The sequence below is a fragment of the Urtica dioica genome, chromosome 11 (genome assembly GCF_054948205.1).
Source record: "Urtica dioica subsp. dioica isolate 48M chromosome 11, U.dioica_male_clone48M_v1_H2, whole genome shotgun sequence".
In the NCBI taxonomy this organism is placed as follows: domain Eukaryota; kingdom Viridiplantae; phylum Streptophyta; class Magnoliopsida; order Rosales; family Urticaceae; genus Urtica; species Urtica dioica.
Window position 1 is genome coordinate 18,839,670 of NC_142766.1, and position 16,805 is coordinate 18,856,474.

Below are 16,805 nucleotides of genomic sequence, written 5' to 3' on the forward strand. Positions count from 1 at the left end.
AGATAAATTATGAAGCTATTGATTAGAGATAATAAATCACATCTAACTTTCACTGCCGGCCTTGACTTTTTCTTCACGTTTTATTTATTTGGATTGGATTTCACGGCCTTCTCTAACTATAGGTTGCCTTTTTTATCCACCTATATATTTACAAAATAGGAAAAATATAGCATAGAGAAAAATCTAGACAAATGTATATACACCTAGAAAGCAGCGCAGGAGATATCTATTTGATTGTATCATTCAGTCGGAAAATAAGCAAAAGGGACCATAATGCCAAGGGAACTAACGACAAAGCAACGTGATGATATTGAGTGGAAAAATTATAACATGAGAAACAATAATGATTAATACGCATTTACTAAATAATAATAAAAAAATCAAGGTTTTAAAAACTTAATGAACTATTTCAAAAAAAAAAAAGTCATGTTTAATTTAATTATTATGTTAGTCTTCCGAATCTAGCATGACAATCAATTAAGTAGTTTCAATTTATTAAAATATTATTATGTGTGATAAATTTTAGATTTTGAATATAACTTTGCCAAATTTAATAATTTAGTGGCTTTTTTTGGCAGAGTTACCATCAATTATATATTTAAAACCGTACATAATACACATATCGCCAACAACATATTATTTTTATTATTATTTTGAATCAGAGGGCTTTTATTAATTAATTAATTCCAACCAAATCGGATGAAACAACAGTTCCAATACATAAAGGATAGTCTAATAGCCATACAGTTTCAGATACGAAATTGAACGACCTATTATTATTTTTATTATTAATTCATAGTACATTTATAATCATATATACTTTTATTTAATTAGTTGTTACTAATTGATTAGCCTCATGAAAGCATGCAAATAATTCACAAACTAGTCACTACTTTTTCGATACTAAAATTTTTCTCCTGTGCCCAATCCCAAAAGGAGTGACATCTTTATCACAAAAATTCATTCCATGCCAAACTTTTCGGGGCAAGTAGCGCCGAAAATAAAAGAGATTTGAGCTGAGACGATATCGATGACCACCGATGTTGTTTTCCAACACCCTAATTTGGGCGAAACCGGGTCTCCAATCATCGCTACCGGCCAATCTCAAGTACAAATAGCAAATCGGCGACACAACGCATCGACCTTTAACGTAGAACTTGTTGATCATGCAAGTCTGAAACGGCTTTCTAGGAATGTCATCGAGGACCTCGGGATCCAAAGAATCAACCTTTCTCATGTGCTCGTTGCTCAAATGTTTGATCAAAACATCATTTGAATTTGTGTCGCCAAATCTTAGGCTGATGGGGTTCGAGGTTTCGGCCCCCTTAGTGCATGTTGTTTCGATTGTTACTATATAGGTGCAATTTTCCTGAACCTATTGAAAGAATTATGTTTAGAGTAATTTGCAAGTAATTAGTGTATATTCTAAATAAATAGGGTTATAACTAATTAAATATTTGCACAAGGAAACTAAAGCATTTTTCCTAAAAAAAATTTCTCCTCAAAGAGCCTTTTTATGGACATACTAAGATTAAAGATTTCTGAAATTCAATATGATCTACAATTGAGTACCAAAATTACCAAATTTTAGATGGTCATGACTAAAACAATATATAGTTTTTAAATTAGTACATATTCAATTGTTTTTTTTTTTTTTTTTTTTTTTTATGGGAGTACATATTCAATTGTGAAATAACATATCAATGACAAAATACTAAAATTTGAGCTTTATGTAGTATTTCCTAAAATATGACAATAATTATCAAGCCCTCAATGGAGATATATAAAATAGTTGTGTACCTTTTCTCTTGATTTTTCTCCAGCGGCAAGTGAGACGAGCAGAATGCAGAGGAACACTATTCCTCCAATTTTTTCCACCATTATATGGGTCTTATGATTATTTACCAGAGATACCGTTTATACATATATTTTAGATATAATTCTTTGCTTGGTATGTTACATATTCCTATGTGGGCCATTTAGATTAACAGTTGTTAATTTTAAAAATATGTTATTAGTTACGTGACATTTAATTATACCTTATGCTTTGTATGAGATAATAAAAGGCAGATATTTTTCTCCTTTGTACGGCAAAGCATTAGTCCTGAAAATCTAGACATAAGAGTAGTCTTAAGTTGTTAAATCTAAGATTCTTTGAATTAATTTTTTTATAATTAAAGAATACATTGTCAAAAAATATACTAAAGCATAGAAGTAATACTAGTTAAGGTTGGATAAAAACTTGCTTTGGATGGAGTATATATAAATAGTGCACCCAAAAAAGGGTGAAGAAAAAAATAAAGTGAGAGAAATCATATTAAACAATACACCACCACGTTATATGTAATTTAAAAAGTGAAGAAAATTTCCACTCATAGACATCAAAATATGTCAATAATATACAAGGATGAAGGAACCCAGTAAATAAATTTAAAACAATTTATTGTAGCACCACAAATAAATTAAATAAAACATGTGACAAAGAGTCGTCTAACACATATCATGAATCTCATGATACATCGAACTTCCACATGATCAGGCATTGGATATATAACACATCATCACCGTATCACTAGACTATAGTTAAACCTCTAGTTTCAAGTTATCTAGCATATTCAATATCTTCATCAGTCAACTAAATTTGCATATTATTAATCCAATTATGTAGGAAGATTATTTAAGTTCAATCGTAAATTATAATTACCCTGTCTTCGACCTCTTTTTGATATAATAATATATATTCAACCTCATTTTAACGGGAGTAGTTGCTTTGGACCGTAAAATGTTAAATCAATATTAGCCCCTCGAATCTAAGTAAATCCAACTTAACTAAGAAAAAGTGGAACCATCAACAGTTCGTCTCGAGTATAGCCTCATCATAAACTGTTACACAACCCCCCTAAGCCTACAAATCAACTACATTGTCAATGAAAATCTGTCACCAAAAACATCACGATCGATAAGATGCCAATTTCTATTTATCACCAAAATCTAGACATAAGAGTAGTCTTAAGTTGTTAAATCTAAGATTCTTTGAATTAATTTTTTTATAATTAAAGAATACATTGTCAAAAAATATACTAAAGCATAGAAGTAATACTAGTTAAGGTTGGATAAAAACTTGCTTTGGATGGAGTATATATAAATAGTGCACCCAAAAAAGGGTGAAGAAAAAAATAAAGTGAGAGAAATCATATTAAACAATACACCACCACGTTATATGTAATTTAAAAAGTGAAGAAAATTTCCACTCATAGACATCAAAATATGTCAATAATATACAAGGATGAAGGAACCCAGTAAATAAATTTAAAACAATTTATTGTAGCACCACAAATAAATTAAATAAAACATGTGACAAAGAGTCGTCTAACACATATCATGAATCTCATGATACATCGAACTTCCACATGATCAGGCATTGGATATATAACACATCATCACCGTATCACTAGACTATAGTTAAACCTCTAGTTTCAAGTTATCTAGCATATTCAATATCTTCATCAGTCAACTAAATTTGCATATTATTAATCCAATTATGTAGGAAGATTATTTAAGTTCAATCGTAAATTATAATTACCCTGTCTTCGACCTCTTTTTGATATAATAATATATATTCAACCTCATTTTAACGGGAGTAGTTGCTTTGGACCGTAAAATGTTAAATCAATATTAGCCCCTCGAATCTAAGTAAATCCAACTTAACTAAGAAAAAGTGGAACCATCAACAGTTCGTCTCGAGTATAGCCTCATCATAAACTGTTACACAACCCCCCTAAGCCTACAAATCAACTACATTGTCAATGAAAATCTGTCACCAAAAACATCACGATCGATAAGATGCCAATTTCTATTTATCACAACATATTTTATAATATGTAATTCAAACATATGTCGTGTTTTATATATATATATATATATATATATATATATATATATATATATATTCAAGTGTAAATTGTTTGTACCGAAATCAGTCTCAATACAATCGCAAATAGATCTGATTTGAGGGGTGCCAGTTTTATATCTTTACGAGGTATTGGGATTTCATCGTATAAGAATTCAGTTAAACGTTTTATTTCGAATGTACGAAAAGATACTTTGAAATATAAACAATAAGAAAAACGAACGAAATGACACAAATATTGAAAATTCTGAATCAGAAAAAAGTATACAATGGTTGAGCTCGAAAGTTGGTTGTAATGGTATACAAGAAATCAAACTCAAACTAATAATAATGAGGTATTTTCAATTAGTGATCTACTTGGTAAGGTTGGTCCCGGTTAACTTCAATTAATAACCAAGTCCAACTGATCTTCTTATCATGTTAGAATATTGCCTTTGGAGTAATCTTTTAAATGAATCATAATTAACTATATATTTGTCAATCAATTTATTCATAACGTATTAGATACAAAGGATATATACCAAAATCACTGATTAAATAGCATGAAAGAGATAGCAAAAAAAAAGAGAGAGAGAGAGAGAGAGAGAGAGAGAGAGAGAGAGAGAGAGAGAGAGAGAGAGAGACTTTATTTGAGCCGTTGATCAATACATTTTCTTATCAATTTTTATTTTATTTTATCGAAAACCGTTGATTAATGCATGTTTTCAAATCAAGCTTATTTTCTACTCTCTCTCTCTCTCTTCTCTCTCTCTCTCTCTCTCTCTCTCACCTCAAATAGGGAGCTGATTAATTAGGTTTATGAAATGTGACATTATGTCTTTCCGAAATGAGTAACTCCAAAACATCATATATATGCTTAAAAAAAACTAATACTAAAACATCATAAAAATAAGAGAAATAAATATGATATTTCTCTTCTCTTTCCTAGTTTTGATAGCTTAGATTTTGTGTTTCAGCCGAGGGATTGTAATAAGGCATCCCATGTTCTTGCTAGCTGTGCTTTTAATTTTGATCCGGGCGCCAGGTGGTTGGGATCGGCCCCTCCTAGTGTTGTTCAAGAGGCCGTGAACGATTTCCATGATATTAGTCCTTGATGTAACTACGGTATTCCTCCTCCACTTAAGTGAGGGTTTTTAATGCTATTTTTCCGTGGTGCCGGCCACGTTTTTCAAAAAAAAAAAATATGAAGAAAAAAAAAATGTTTGACCTCTAATCTAATTAAGGTAACATTATAGATCCTATCTTAGCTAGCTCACGCCTAGTCGAAATCAAATGGTTAAGAATATATTAAAGTCACCTTCTTTCATAGGTAAAGAATAATGACTATCCGAAATTTTTTGCTTACATAAGATATAACATAACAATCTCAGTCAACCAAAGATATTAAATTGCTTTAAAAGTTTTCTTAATTCATGAAAAATAGAAAATGAAAGAAAAACATTTCTAAAACAAGTCGAATTAGAAAAGTTGACCGACAAAGCTAAGTTGTTTGGTTTGGTGGTATCGTACAAAAAAATGAGTTGAGCATTGCAAGAGAAAGAAAAAGAAAGTTCAGCAACACATCAACTTCATATATGAGCTATATCTTGAATACAACTGACCACCCATAGCCTTGTTAATGGCCAACGAAAAGAAAACATCAGAGATTGCGGATTAAATGGTGAAACTAAAAGTTGGATTAGTTTATAATCTCCTAATCATCACGTTGTGTAGTTCAATTAGTGGAAACATTAACTAGACGACTATAGCTTGTTAATGCGACTGTTTTGAGCACACAAACAAACATTAATGGGTAATAATGATTATGTTTGCTTGGAGGAGAAAATTATTGCGTCATTTTTGGGTTTTCTTTCAAAGTTTGTTTAGCCGTAGCTGTATATATGAGGCAATGTTCTTCCTAAAGATATACATATATACAAACTTTTGTATGACACGTTTGGCAATTATTATTATTTGTACAAATTGAACCCACTTTTGATAGCAACCCTTGGATTTGCTTGATCGCTAAGAGTAACGGTTGAGAACTCTTCATGCGGATATAGCTGTTTTTTTTTTTCATAACCTAGGCTTGTTTGACAACATATACAAACAAAAGTACAAGGCAAGATTGTGGATTAAATTATACAGTTATTAATATGTTTATACCATAATATTTTAATAGTATGTTTAATATTCATTTTAAGTTCCTACAATATTTAATATCTGGCTCTTTTACTTTTTTTTTTCGTCATGCAAATTAATATATTATGCTAAAAGATATTGATATCTGAAAGATAATATTACTGCAGAACTTTATATTACTAATTAATACATGTGCAAACTATCATATAGGATAACTAGACCAAAATTATTATAGTTTATGTTTAATATACATTTTGTCCATATAGTCGATATAATATTCTATTTTTTTCATGCAAATGATCAATATATTATGCAGAAATAATCTGACATATAATATAGTTTCTATAAACTCGATCTATACATAGTTAATACTTGTACACACCATCATTTAGAATATATATGTTATATATGTGGTGTGTACATGTTTTAACTATATATAGAGTTCCGTAGCATATGAACTAATTTTATAGGTTATATATATATATGTGTTCCTTCTTTTTCCATGCAAAACATAAAATAAAAAAAAATTAGGTTGTATATGTGTTTGAGAAACTATCAAATTATGCACTTCCTACTTTAAAGTTCAAACCTAGTACTTAAGTCATGTCACTATCGATTTGCAACGAAATAAGGGTTTGATGATATTTTTTTAATGTGAACTTTCGAAATAGGAATAAATTAAGCTGGTTTGACTTATAAAGAAAGCAGGTCAAAATAATAAATTGAATGTCTTTGACACCACTCTAAAGTGGTTCTAACAACTGATGCTAATAAAAAAAGATTAACCATTCAACCTCTGAAGGTTGTATCTATTTATAATAATTATATGCATTTAATCTGCATTTACCAAACCTAATTAACAAATTAGTCATTTTCTTCCACAGTATATATATACATATCAACACCCCCATAGCTTTTCATCAAACAAAAACTGAAGCAAGAGCTAGTACATTTATATATATCGGAAATATTATTCCTAACAAAAATACCGAGGAATACTGAAATAATGGGTGTTCCTCAAATAATATCCACATTGTCACTTCAGAAAATCTCTCTCGTATATTTTCTGGCATTGTCTCTCATCGCTGACCATGCATTTGCTGGCATTACCAGGCACTACACATTCGAAGTAAGCCTTATTATCACATACATGACATTAAAGCTTACACATATTGAATAGTACCACATACTTGTTTTTCCTTTCCATTCCAATTTTCACCGTCTTACGTACGTACACTACGCAGATAAAGAAGCAAAATGTGAGGAGGCTGTGTAAGACGAAGAGCATAGTGACGGTGAACGGACAGTTTCCGGGGCCGAGGATCGTGGCGAGAGAAGGGGACCGGGTTGAGATCAAAGTGGTCAACCACGTCAGCAACAACATTTCAATCCATTGGTATATGTGTTCATGTGTATGTGTATGTATTTATGAATATATATTGTGATTGTATTGAACATATATTTTGTGTGTAGGCATGGGATTCGGCAATTGCAGACGGGGTGGGCGGACGGGCCGGCGTATGTGACGCAATGTCCGATACAAAGTGGTCAGAGTTATGTTTACAATTACACCATTGTTGGGCAACGAGGCACTCTCTTTTGGCACGCTCACATCTCTTGGCTACGATCCACTGTGTACGGTCCCATTGTCATTCTTCCTAAGCTCGGCGTGCCTTACCCTTTCCCTAAGCCCCACAAGGAACTTCCTCCCATCATCTTCGGTACTAATGAACCCTTTTTCACAATTACACAACAACTCGAAGATTCTTACTTTTTTAATATTTTTATATATTATTATTGCAGGAGAGTGGTGGAATGCCGACACGGAGGCCGTCATCGCTCAGGCCACTCAGTCCGGCGGAGGCCCAAATGTCTCTGACGCGTACACCATTAATGGACTCACCGGCCCATTCTATAACTGCTCTTCCAAACGTACATATTTTATTTGTTTTTATACTAACGAACATTTTGCGAAGTGTCGCATAAAATTTTCATCTCAAAACCAACCAATCGACAATTATACGAGTAAATCATGACCTTATAGAAATTAATAAATAGCTCTCATTCTCTATTTGGATGTGAAATTCCTAGCGAGCTCGATTTTATATACGTACTATAATGATGCCACATCTCATTATGAAATAATCAATTTTTAGATTGAATTATGTGATACTCAACTTTATCATACCTACTAAGTCGTTCAGATAAATATATGCAGATACTTTCAAGCTGAAGGTGAAGCCCGGGAAGACGTACCTTCTGCGAATGATCAACGCGGCGCTAAACGACCAGCTCTTCTTCAGCATTGCAAATCACAGTCTAAGAGTGGTCGAAGCCGATGCAATTTACGTGAAGCCTTTCGACACACACACAGTCCTCATCTCCCCCGGCCAGACCACCAACGTCCTTCTCACCACAAAAGCCTCATTTCCCAACGCCTCTTTCTTCATGCACGCAAGGCCCTACGCCACCGGCCTTGGCACCTTCGACAACTCCACAGTCGCCGGAGTCCTCGAATACCAACCCCCAAATTTATCATCATCATCATCCAATATCAATAAAAAGAAGCTCAAGCTCTTCAAGCCGACACTCCCCGCTCTCAACGACACCTCATTCGCAACCACATTCGCCAACAGACTCAGAAGCCTCGCCAGCGCTCGATTCCCGGCCAATGTGCCTCAGAAAGTGGATAAGCAGTTCTTCTTCACGATCGGGTTGGGAACGAAGCCTTGCAATAAGAACAACAAAACCAACTGCCAGGGGCCCACAAACACCACGATGTTCGCTGCTTCGGTGAACAACGTGTCGTTTGCATTGCCAACCACGGCTCTTCTCCAATCCCACTTCTTCGGGAAGTCCAAAGGAGTGTACACAACCGACTTTCCCGCCACTCCTCGGAATCCCTTCAACTACACGGGAACTCCGCCCAACAACACAATGGTCGGAAGTGGAACTAAGCTCGTGTCTCTTCCCTTCAACGCCTCCGTCGAGCTGATAATGCAAGACACCTCCATCCTTGGCGCCGAGAGCCACCCTTTCCATCTCCACGGCTTCAACTTCTTCGTGGTAGGACGCGGATTCGGCAACTTTGATCCCAAAAATGACCCCAAGTCCTTCAACCTCGTCGACCCCGCCGAGAGGAACACCGTCAATGTTCCCTCTGGTGGATGGGTTGCCATTAGATTCTTCGCAGACAATCCCGGTGAGTACAAAAACGACCTAACTTCATGTACATATCAATTTTGTATCTTATCACTTAATATATATATATATATATATATATATATATATATATATATATATATGTTTGCAGGCGTGTGGTTTATGCACTGTCATTTGGAGGTTCACACGAGTTGGGGATTGAGAATGGCGTGGCTGGTTTTAGATGGAAAGCTGCCCAACCAAAAGCTTCTTCCTCCTCCTGCTGATCTTCCGAAATGCTGATTTTTCTTGCCAATTCTTTTTCTAATTTTATTCCTCGTGATTTAATTTCTATTTTACTTCTTTATCATTATTTTTTGTATATTGATGGTTCTTTTTTTTTTTCCGTAAAGAAAAAAACAACGTGGCGGGATATAGGTGTTTGATTTCAATAACTGTTCCATTTACATGTAAGCTTGAGAAGAGAATGAAAAAGTGAGATTTTAATTTTTTTTTTTTTTTTTTATGGTGCAAGATTGCGGTAATTAATTATATGAGTAACGTGCTCTTAATTTAATATTCTGGTTTTATAATCATATATTAAAAATTGGATTCATCGCTTTTGTTTTTGGTGGCAGCTCACTATCCGTTATTGGATCTTAGTTGTTGTTTTTGTTTTTTGTTTTTAAACTGAATCGAAGTACAATTCACAAATATAACCTTTTTATTTTACAATATAAAAGAAATAATTTAGAATTGTGAGATTTGAATTCACCCTCAAAAACCTCACAAAATTAGACACTTTGCTTATCTCTTGCATATATGACAAAAAAAGAAAAAAATAAAGTGGAATAAATTACTATTTTTTTTACAAAACTCTCTAAAATAACTTAACAAAAACCTAGAAAAATAAACTTATGAAAATGTTTAAAATATAAATAAAAATCAAATTACCGTAACACCGTAAAAAAACACAAATTAAATTGCTCTCCCATACACCAATCTCCCAAAACATCTCCTCGAAGCACATTGGACTATGTCTCACGCCACGTCACGAATATCATTCTGCCCTCGTGACATACAATGACGTACGATAACATACGATGCGTACGATGCCATACAATGTCATATGATGCTATATGCTCAGAAAGGCATTTTTGTCCGAAATAGGGACAAAAGTCCATTTTTAGATATTTTTGAAGTAAGAGGTTTAGTCTTGATATTTTGTTAATTTTGAGGTTCACATAATAAAATTTCTCTTTTCAAAATCCTAAATCGGATAAAAACAGAAAACACCGTTTGGAAGGCTGAAACAGAGGAATTCGGCTAAAATCATTTAACATTTGCGACTAAGTCACAAGATTTTTTTTGTTAGTCTGTTTCCACTCAAAAGTCTATACTGATTTGCAAAATTCCGACTTCATGTTCCAGTAAAGCATTAGAGAGAGAGCGATTTTGGAGAGAGAGAGAATGCGATATTGGAGAGAGCACGAGAGAGAAATTCGAAAAAAAGAGAGATAAGATAGAGAGCGTGAGATTCTGACTGCGTTTGGTTGGGATTAAAAAGCCTTGTTTTTTTTTTAGAAAAAACTAAACTGCTTATCTGGTGTTTGACAAAACTGTTTTTACAAAAAATTTCAAAAGCGATTTTAGATTTTGTACATGAGATGGAAAAGCTAGGATTCTTAGCTTTTAGAAAAAAAATGTTTTTAAGTTTGCTATATAAATTCGTGTAATATCCTCGTACAAAATATTATTCATATATATATATATATATATATATATGTATATAAATAAACATATTAATAATTATTATTTAATTTTTAAGAACATGTCTATTTTAGTCTTTTTACTATAATATATTTATTTTACCAAACGCTAAATCAATTTTTGTTACTAACAACAACTGTTTTATAAACAGTTTATCAAACACCTTGTCATTTTTTGAAAAACACAATTTTTTTCAAAAACTGAATCTAAAAACACTTTTTTAAAAATGAAGCTATGCCAAATGGAGCCAGATTAATGAGGGAGAATTTAATAATATATTGGTTATTTTTAATTTCGAAAATTTTATTTAATTAATTATTAAAAATAAGAGTTATAATGATATAAAGATCTGCCACATGTTATAATATGATGGTTATTTAAAAAAAAATGAAACGTTAGATAAAATGAATTTCACAATTTTCAAGTTACTTATTTGTGATAATAATTCTCCTTTACGGTATTCTATTATAAATAATCACAATCACATAGGTAAATTTACTCTAAATTACTCAAAGTAACCTTTAATAAAATTTGGCAAGTGTCCAAAATAATGAACAGGATAGTTTTTTTTTGTTTTTTATTTTATTTTTTATAAGTTGTAGACATTTATGACTCATTTTAATTGTGTTTTTTTAGTGTAAAATTATACATAAAAACTTATTATTCTCATGGGCCATTAATAATTTTGTTTTTTTACCCCTTGTATATATATATATTAAAATAAGATGACTGTAAACGACAATGAAAGCACCATCTCTACCGCCGAAACGACAAAGACTACAACTGTCCTTTTTTGTCCTATGCTTTTATGCTCTGATCCCACTATTCATGGCGGTCGAATGAATGTCGATGCTTCTAAGGAAACCATCGAACCTCTCTCGTCTCCTCCTCCGCCAATTCTCTCTCTCCGGTCTCGAATCGGCGCTCTCAGATGGCCAACTCCTCCGACGCTCCTCCGCCGAGCCACGCGCTTGGTACCGAACCAAACGACCGGAAAAACGCCGCTTCCGAGAGCCTCCTCGTCGTAGCCCTATGCCCGTGTATGTTCTGCTTCATTATTCTCCTCTTAGTCGTCGCTATTGTTCTAATCCTGAAGTTGCATTTCCTATGTCACACCCCGATTCACTCTATACTCCACAAGAACCAATGCCGATGAAACCTGGCTGTGGCCACAGAGCCTCCTTTTGCAGTGATAGCGAGAGCGAGAAGGGAAGCGAGAATGACGAGGTTGACGAGAGGGTCTTCGGCGGCGTGGTCGGCGCGGTGGATTCGAAGGAAGTCGATAGTGTCTGCCAGGTGATCGACGAATTGTTTGCTCTGGACCACAACATGGAATCGGTCCTCGACGAGAAAGGGATTCGCGTGTCCCACGAGTTGGTAATCGCGGTGTTGGAACGGTTCAAACAGGCCCGAAAACCGGCGCTGCGATTCTTCAACTGGGCCGGGAACAGCCCGGGCTTCGCTCACGACTCGAGGACCTACAACGCGATGGTGAGGGTGCTCGGGAAAACGAGGCAGTTTGAGACCATCGTGTCGTTCGTCGAAGAGATGGCCCAGAAGAGACTGTTGACCGTCGACACTTTCGAGATCGCCATCAAGGACTTCGCGGCCGCAAAAGAACGGAAACGAGCCGTGGCTATGTTCGAGCTCATGAAGAAGTACAACTTCGCCGCCGGGGTCGGGACATTCAATCTGCTCCTCGACTCCCTCGGCCGAGCCAGGCTCGCCAAGGAAGCCCAAGTGCTCTTCGACCGGCTGAAGAGGAAGTTCAAGCCGAATCTCCAGACTTACACGGTCCTCCTCAGCGGGTGGCTCAAAGTAAGGAACTTGGTCGAGGCGAGCCGGGTGTGGAACGAGATGGTCGATTCCGGATTCGCCCCCGACGAAGTAGCCCACAACGTGATGCTCGAGGGGCTCACGAGGGCCAACAAGAGGTCCGACGCGATCAAGCTCTTCATGCTCATGAGGGCCAAGAAGTCCCCGGCCCCGAACCTCAGAAGCTACACGATCATGATCCGCCACTTCTGCGAGCGCGGGTCAATGGACGAGGCGAACGACTACTTCGACGAGATGGTCGAGTCGGGGATCGACCCGGACATCGCAGTCTACACCTGCCTCGTCACGGGCCTCGGCGACCAAGGGAAAATGGACGCGGTGTACGAGATGCTCGGGGAAATGGACGACCGCGGGTTCAGCCCCGACGGGAAGCTCTACAACGCTCTGATCAAGCTGACGACGAGCCGTCGAATGCCCGGGGACGCTCTGAAGATGTACCAGAGGATGGGTCGGAGCGGGATCAAGGCCACGATACACACGTTCAACATGATGATGAAGTCGTTCTTCATGGCCGGGGACGTGGAGGCGGGGATGTCGGTGTGGGAGGAGATGGGTGAGAAGGGCGTTTGTGCGGACGAGAACTCGTACACGGTTTTGATCCGGGGTTTGATCCGGTGGGGGAGGGCGCGGGAGGCGTGCGGGTACATCGACGAGATGTTGGAAAAAGGGATGAGAGCGCCGGCGCTCGAGTACAACAAGTTCGCCTGCGACTTCGCGAGGGCCGGGAACGTGGCCGCGCTCGACGACATGGCGCGCAAGATGCACTCCGCCGGGAAGTTCGCGGTCTCCAAGGTGTTTGCGAGGTGGGCCCACGCCGCCACCGAGAAGCAGTCGAAGCGGAGGCCTAAGATCCATGATAAGTGTTCCTAATCCCCCCGTTTATATATATATATTATATTGTTACTAGCTTGTGTGTAGATTATGGTCTGGATTTGTGTTCTTGTTTGTTAACCTACATGTGTTGTTGTTAATGGATTATAAGATGTTTTAATTATGAGCAATCTAGAACATCCTATTTCCTTACTTACCATCATACAATAGGGAAAACCAAACGTAACAATTGAGGTCACTGAAATAGTGAATTAGTCTCCTGGGTATGGATTTTAGTCTGGTTTAAATCGGATACCGCAATTATAAATATTTATACATACACTGTAAAATAATAAAATCTCGCTCTTTCATTCTCTTTTCTCAAACTTATATGTAAATGGGCACAATTATTAAAATCAAACACCTATGCCGCCACGTTTTTTTTTTTTTTTTTTTTTTTTTTTTTTTTTTTCCTTCTTTGATATAGAAAAGAACAATCAGTATACACAAAAAATTAATGATAAAAAAGTCAAATGGAAATTAAATCAGGAGGGAGAAAATTAGAAAAAGAGTTTGCAAGAAAAATCAGCATTTCGGAAGATCAGCAGGAGGAGGAAGAAGCTTTTGATTGGGCAGCTTCCCATCCAAAACCAGCCACGCCATTCTCAATCCCCAACTCGTGTGAACCTCCAAATGACAGTGCATAAACCACACGCCTGCAAACATATATATTAAGCGATAAGATACAAAATTGATGTGTACATGAAATTAGATCGTTTTTGTACTCACCGGGATTGTCCGCGAAGAATCTAATGGCAACCCATCCACCAGAGGGAACATTGACGGTGTTCCTCTCGGCGGGGTCGACGAGGTTGAAGGACTTGGGGTCGTTTTTGGGATCAAAGTTGCCGAATCCGCGTCCCACCACGAAGAAGTTGAAGCCGTGGAGATGGAGAGGATGGCTCTCGGCGCCAAGGATGGAGGTGTCTTGCATTATCACCTCGACGGAGGTGTTGAAGGGAAGAGACACGAGCTTAGTTCCACTTCCGACCATTGTGTTGTTGGGCGGAGTTCCCGTGTAGTTGAAGGGATTCCGAGGAGTGGCTGGAAAGTCGGTTGTGTACACTCCTTTGGACTTCCCGAAGAAGTGGGATTGGAGAAGAGCCGTGGTTGGCAATGCAAACGACACGTTGTTCACCGAAGCAGCGAACATCGTGGTGTTTGTGGGTCCCTGGCAGTTGGTTTTGTTGTTCTTATTGCAAGGCTTCGTTCCCAACCCGATCGTGAAGAAGAACTGCTTATCCACTTTCTGAGGCACATTGGCCGGGAATCGAGCGCTGGCGAGGCTTCTGAGTCTGTTGGCGAAGGTGGTTGCGAATGAGGTGTCGTTGAGAGCGGGGAGTGTCGGCTTGAAGAGCTTGAGCTTCTTTTTATTGATATTGGATGGTGATGATGATAAATTTGGGGGTTGGTATTCGAGGACTCCGGCGACTGTGGAGTTGTCAAAGGTGCCTAGGCCGGTGGCGTAGGGCCTTGCATGCATGAAGAAAGAGGCGTTGGGAAATGAGGCTTTTGTGGTGAGAAGGACGTTGGTGGTCTGGCCGGGGGAGATGAGGACTGTGTGTGTGTCGAAAGGCTTCACGTAAATAGCATCGGCTTCGACCACTCTTAGACTGTGATTTGCAATGCTGAAGAAGAGCTGGTCGTTTAGCGCCGCGTTGATCATTCGCAGGAGGTACGTCTTCCCGGGCTTCACCTTCAACTTGAAAGTATCTGCATATTAATTTAAATGACTTAGTAGGTACTATAAAGTTGAGTATCACATAATTCAATCTAAAAATCGATTAATTCATAATGAGATGTGGCATCATTATCGTACTTATATAAAATCGAGCTCGCTAGGAATTTCACATCCAAATAGAGAATGAGAGCTATCTATTAATTTCTACAAGGTCATGAGTTGCTTGTATAATAATTGTCAGATTGGTTTTTAGATGAAAATTTTATGTGACACTTCGCAAAATGTTCTTTAGTATATAAAAGAAAAAGAATATATGTACGTTTGGAAGAGCAGTTATAGAATGGTCCGGTGAGTCCATTAATGGTGTAAGCATCGGAGACATTTGGGCCTCCGCCGGACTGAGTGGCCTGAGCGATGACGGCCTCCGTGTCGGCATTCCACCACTCTCCTGCAATAATAATATATAAAAATATTAAAAAAGTAAGAATCTTCGAGTTGTTGTGTAATTGTGAAAAAGGGTTCATTAGTACCGAAGATGATGGGAGGAAGTTCCTTGTGGGGCTTAGGGAAAGGGTAAGGCACGCCGAGCTTAGGAAGAATGACAATGGGACCGTACACAGTGGATCGCAGCCAAGAGATGTGAGCGTGCCAAAAGAGAGTGCCTCGTTGCCCAACAATGGTGTAATTGTAAACATAACTCTGACCACTCTGTATCGGACATTGCGTCACATACGCCGGCCCGTCCGCCCACCCCGTCTGCAATTGCCGAATCCCATGCCTACAAACAAAATATATGTTCAATACAATCACAATATATATTCATAAATACATACACATACACATCAACACATATACCAATGGATTGAAATGTTGTTGCTGACGTGGTTGACCACTTTGATCTCGACCCGGTCCCCTTCCCTCGCCACGATCCTCGGCCCCGGAAACTGTCCGTTCACTGTCACTATGCTCTTCGTTTTACACAGCCTCGTCACATTTTGCAGCTTTATCTGCGTAGTGTACGTACGTCATTCACAATACAACTAAACAAGGCATTATAAATAATTGAATGCGAGTTTATTTTATCGTATAGGGCATACTTCAAACTTATAGTGCCGTGTAATACTGGCAAACGCATGCTCTGGAGTGGAAACCAAAGCTATGAAGCAGAAGAGAAAGGCTTTGACGAGAACTGCGGGTTGAACATGGTCTTGTACGCCCATTCTCGCTGACTAGCTAGTTTAATATTATATAGATATGGACGTGCAGTGGAAAATGATATACTTGAGAAGTGTGTGCGTGTGTATATATATAGGTTTACTTGGAAAATGACGGGTTTTGAATGGATATTAATTTTGAATAAATTGGCTGATGCGTTGTTATAACAACTTTAGAGTGGTGTCGAAGGTAAACAAGTAGTAGTTTCCGTTGTCCCTCCTTTCCCTTTAAGACAAGCCACTTAACAAAATAATTGTATAA

At 37.3% G+C, this 16,805-nt stretch overlaps 4 protein-coding genes across 4 annotated transcripts; 2 read left to right on the top strand and 2 right to left on the bottom strand.

The window, feature by feature from the left end:
• Positions 1–678: 678 nt before the first annotated feature.
• On the bottom strand, positions 679–1,893 carry LOC149381997 (embryo-specific protein ATS3A-like). Its single transcript, XM_089601667.1, has 2 exons — positions 1,801–1,893; positions 679–1,369 (listed from the first exon to the last, which is right to left on the bottom strand). Exons 1-2 carry the CDS (start codon positions 1,879–1,881, stop codon positions 890–892), a joined length of 561 nt encoding a protein of 186 aa, XP_089457793.1. The 5' UTR covers positions 1,882–1,893; the 3' UTR covers positions 679–889.
• Positions 1,894–6,956: 5,063 nt separating this feature from the next.
• LOC149381998 (laccase-17-like) lies at positions 6,957–9,699 on the top strand. The gene is made up of 6 exons (XM_089630107.1): positions 6,957–7,160; positions 7,276–7,427; positions 7,505–7,752; positions 7,835–7,963; positions 8,250–9,233; positions 9,345–9,699. Exons 1-6 carry the CDS (start codon positions 7,038–7,040, stop codon positions 9,473–9,475), a joined length of 1,767 nt encoding a protein of 588 aa, XP_089486233.1. The 5' UTR covers positions 6,957–7,037; the 3' UTR covers positions 9,476–9,699.
• Positions 9,700–11,749: 2,050 nt separating this feature from the next.
• On the top strand, positions 11,750–13,801 carry LOC149381999 (uncharacterized). Its single transcript, XM_089630484.1, has 2 exons — positions 11,750–11,982; positions 12,118–13,801. Exons 1-2 carry the CDS (start codon positions 11,786–11,788, stop codon positions 13,646–13,648), a joined length of 1,728 nt encoding a protein of 575 aa, XP_089486610.1. The 5' UTR covers positions 11,750–11,785; the 3' UTR covers positions 13,649–13,801.
• Positions 13,802–13,927: 126 nt separating this feature from the next.
• LOC149382000 (laccase-17-like) lies at positions 13,928–16,602 on the bottom strand. Its single transcript, XM_089630485.1, has 6 exons — positions 16,427–16,602; positions 16,185–16,336; positions 15,860–16,107; positions 15,649–15,777; positions 14,378–15,361; positions 13,928–14,304 (listed from the first exon to the last, which is right to left on the bottom strand). The coding sequence occupies exons 1-6, from the start codon at positions 16,547–16,549 to the stop codon at positions 14,174–14,176; spliced, it is 1,767 nt and encodes a 588-aa protein (XP_089486611.1). The 5' UTR covers positions 16,550–16,602; the 3' UTR covers positions 13,928–14,173.
• Between the last annotated feature and the right edge of the window lie 203 nt (positions 16,603–16,805).